The sequence below is a fragment of the Lucilia cuprina genome, chromosome 3 (assembly GCF_022045245.1).
Source record: "Lucilia cuprina isolate Lc7/37 chromosome 3, ASM2204524v1, whole genome shotgun sequence".
NCBI classification, from domain to species: Eukaryota; Metazoa; Arthropoda; class Insecta; order Diptera; family Calliphoridae; genus Lucilia; species Lucilia cuprina.
Window position 1 is genome coordinate 17,995,151 of NC_060951.1, and position 1,840 is coordinate 17,996,990.

The window sequence follows — 1,840 nt, forward strand, 5'->3', positions numbered from 1 at the left end:
AGATTATATACGTATTTTGATTGTAAACGTCACTACAAACCTAAATCATGTACAGATCTCCAGTTAGGACAACCGTACAAGAGACACAAAACTCTTCTAACAATAATACTAAGTAATACAGATAATGCAGGCAATCCGAACGACAATAATAATGATAGGAATAACACATTTTGCTCTACTAACAATAATAACGACAGTGATAACTCTGGTAATATCATTAGAAATGTTGAAACAGAAGTTTGTGCTACATCGGTAAAATTACCATCTTTTTGGAACGAACACCCTGAAGCGTGGTTTATACATGTAGAAACAATGTTCAGAAATAAACGAATTCAGAATGATAATTCCAAATATGAACATATTATTATATCACTTCCACAAGAAGTTATTATGTCAGTCATAGATATAGTGCAAAATCCTCCATTAGAAAACCGTTATTTAACTTTAAAGAGTAAGCTTTTAGAACGCCACTCTTTAAGTGAACAAAGAAAGCTGGATAAACTACTTTCAGATTCAGTAATAGGAGATCGCAAACCTTTAGAATTTTATAGGTATCTTTTACAATTAGCTGGTCGTAATATAAATTCTGAATTCCTTAAAAATGTTTGGCTTAGAAAACTTCCAAAAGCACTTAACATAGTACTAGTTGGTTCCAATGTTGTTAATACTGAAGATTTATTAAAAATAGGGGACAATATATGGGAAGTATCAAGTAAAACTGAAATATATAATGTTGAACCAAATCATAATATTCCGAGACATTCAAATATTGATACAGTTGTTGAAAATTTAGTGATGGTTACTTCTGCAATGTGCGAACAATTTAACAAATTATCATTGGAAATTTCAGAAGTTAAAAATTCTTTTCAGACATTTCGACCAACATTTTCTAATCGTAGTAGAAGTAGGTCCAGAAGTCGACAGACAAAACGAGATTGGCTTTGCTATTTCCATTATAGATTTGGAAGTAAAGCTAGAAAATGTGTTCAACCATGTTCCTATAAATGTGACAATCAGGAAAACTAAATAATCCTATTATTTTGGCGACTGATAATAGAGATGAGATGATTTACGTATGACTTAGAAAATAGACTAAAATTTTTGATTGACAGTGGAGCAGAAATTTCGGTGATACCTGTATCCAAATTTAAACAATTTAGTCGTAACTCGGATATAACATTAACCGCTGCAAATGGTAGTACAATTAAAACATTTGGCACGAAAATTTTGAAAATAAATTTAGGTCTAAGGAGAGATTTCACGTTTGTATTTACTATTGCCAACATTAACAGACCAATAATAGGCGCAGATTTTTTAACAAAGTTTGGACTTTTAGTTGATCTTAGAAATAAGAAGTTGATTGATCCTCTTACTAACTTATCTATTGATACAATTGAAGCTTATACTAGAGTATCTCTTCCAAAATTATTTTCAATAGAAAATAAGTACATAAATATTTTAAAGGGTTATCCATCCATCACAGCGACTCCAGACTATAACAAAGTAGTTAAACACTCTACAGTTCATAAAATAGACACATTTGGTCCACTTCCTTTTTCAAAACCTAGACGACTTGATAAAATCAAATATAAAATAGCTAAAAATGAGTTTGAAATTTTAGTAAAATCAGGAATATGTAGACCTTCAAATTCACATGTAGCATCACCACTACACCTCGTTCCAAAGAAAGAGCCTAACGATTGGCGTCCTTGCGGTGATTATAGGAGATTACATGTTGTAACCATACCTGATAGATATCCATTACCACATATTCAGGATATAAACATAGACTTAAGAGACAAACATATATTTTCAAAATTAGATCTAGTTCGTGCGTATC

General features: G+C 31.2%; 1 protein-coding gene across 1 annotated transcript in view; it reads left to right on the plus strand.

Moving 5' to 3' along the window:
• Positions 1-1,840, plus strand: part of LOC124418963 — a 5,072-nt gene that overhangs the window by 959 nt on the left and 2,273 nt on the right. The window contains exon 2 of the mRNA XM_046947004.1: positions 122-904. Within this exon, the coding sequence (XP_046802960.1) occupies positions 122-904 (783 nt within the window). The remainder of the gene's footprint in view (positions 1-121; positions 905-1,840) is intronic.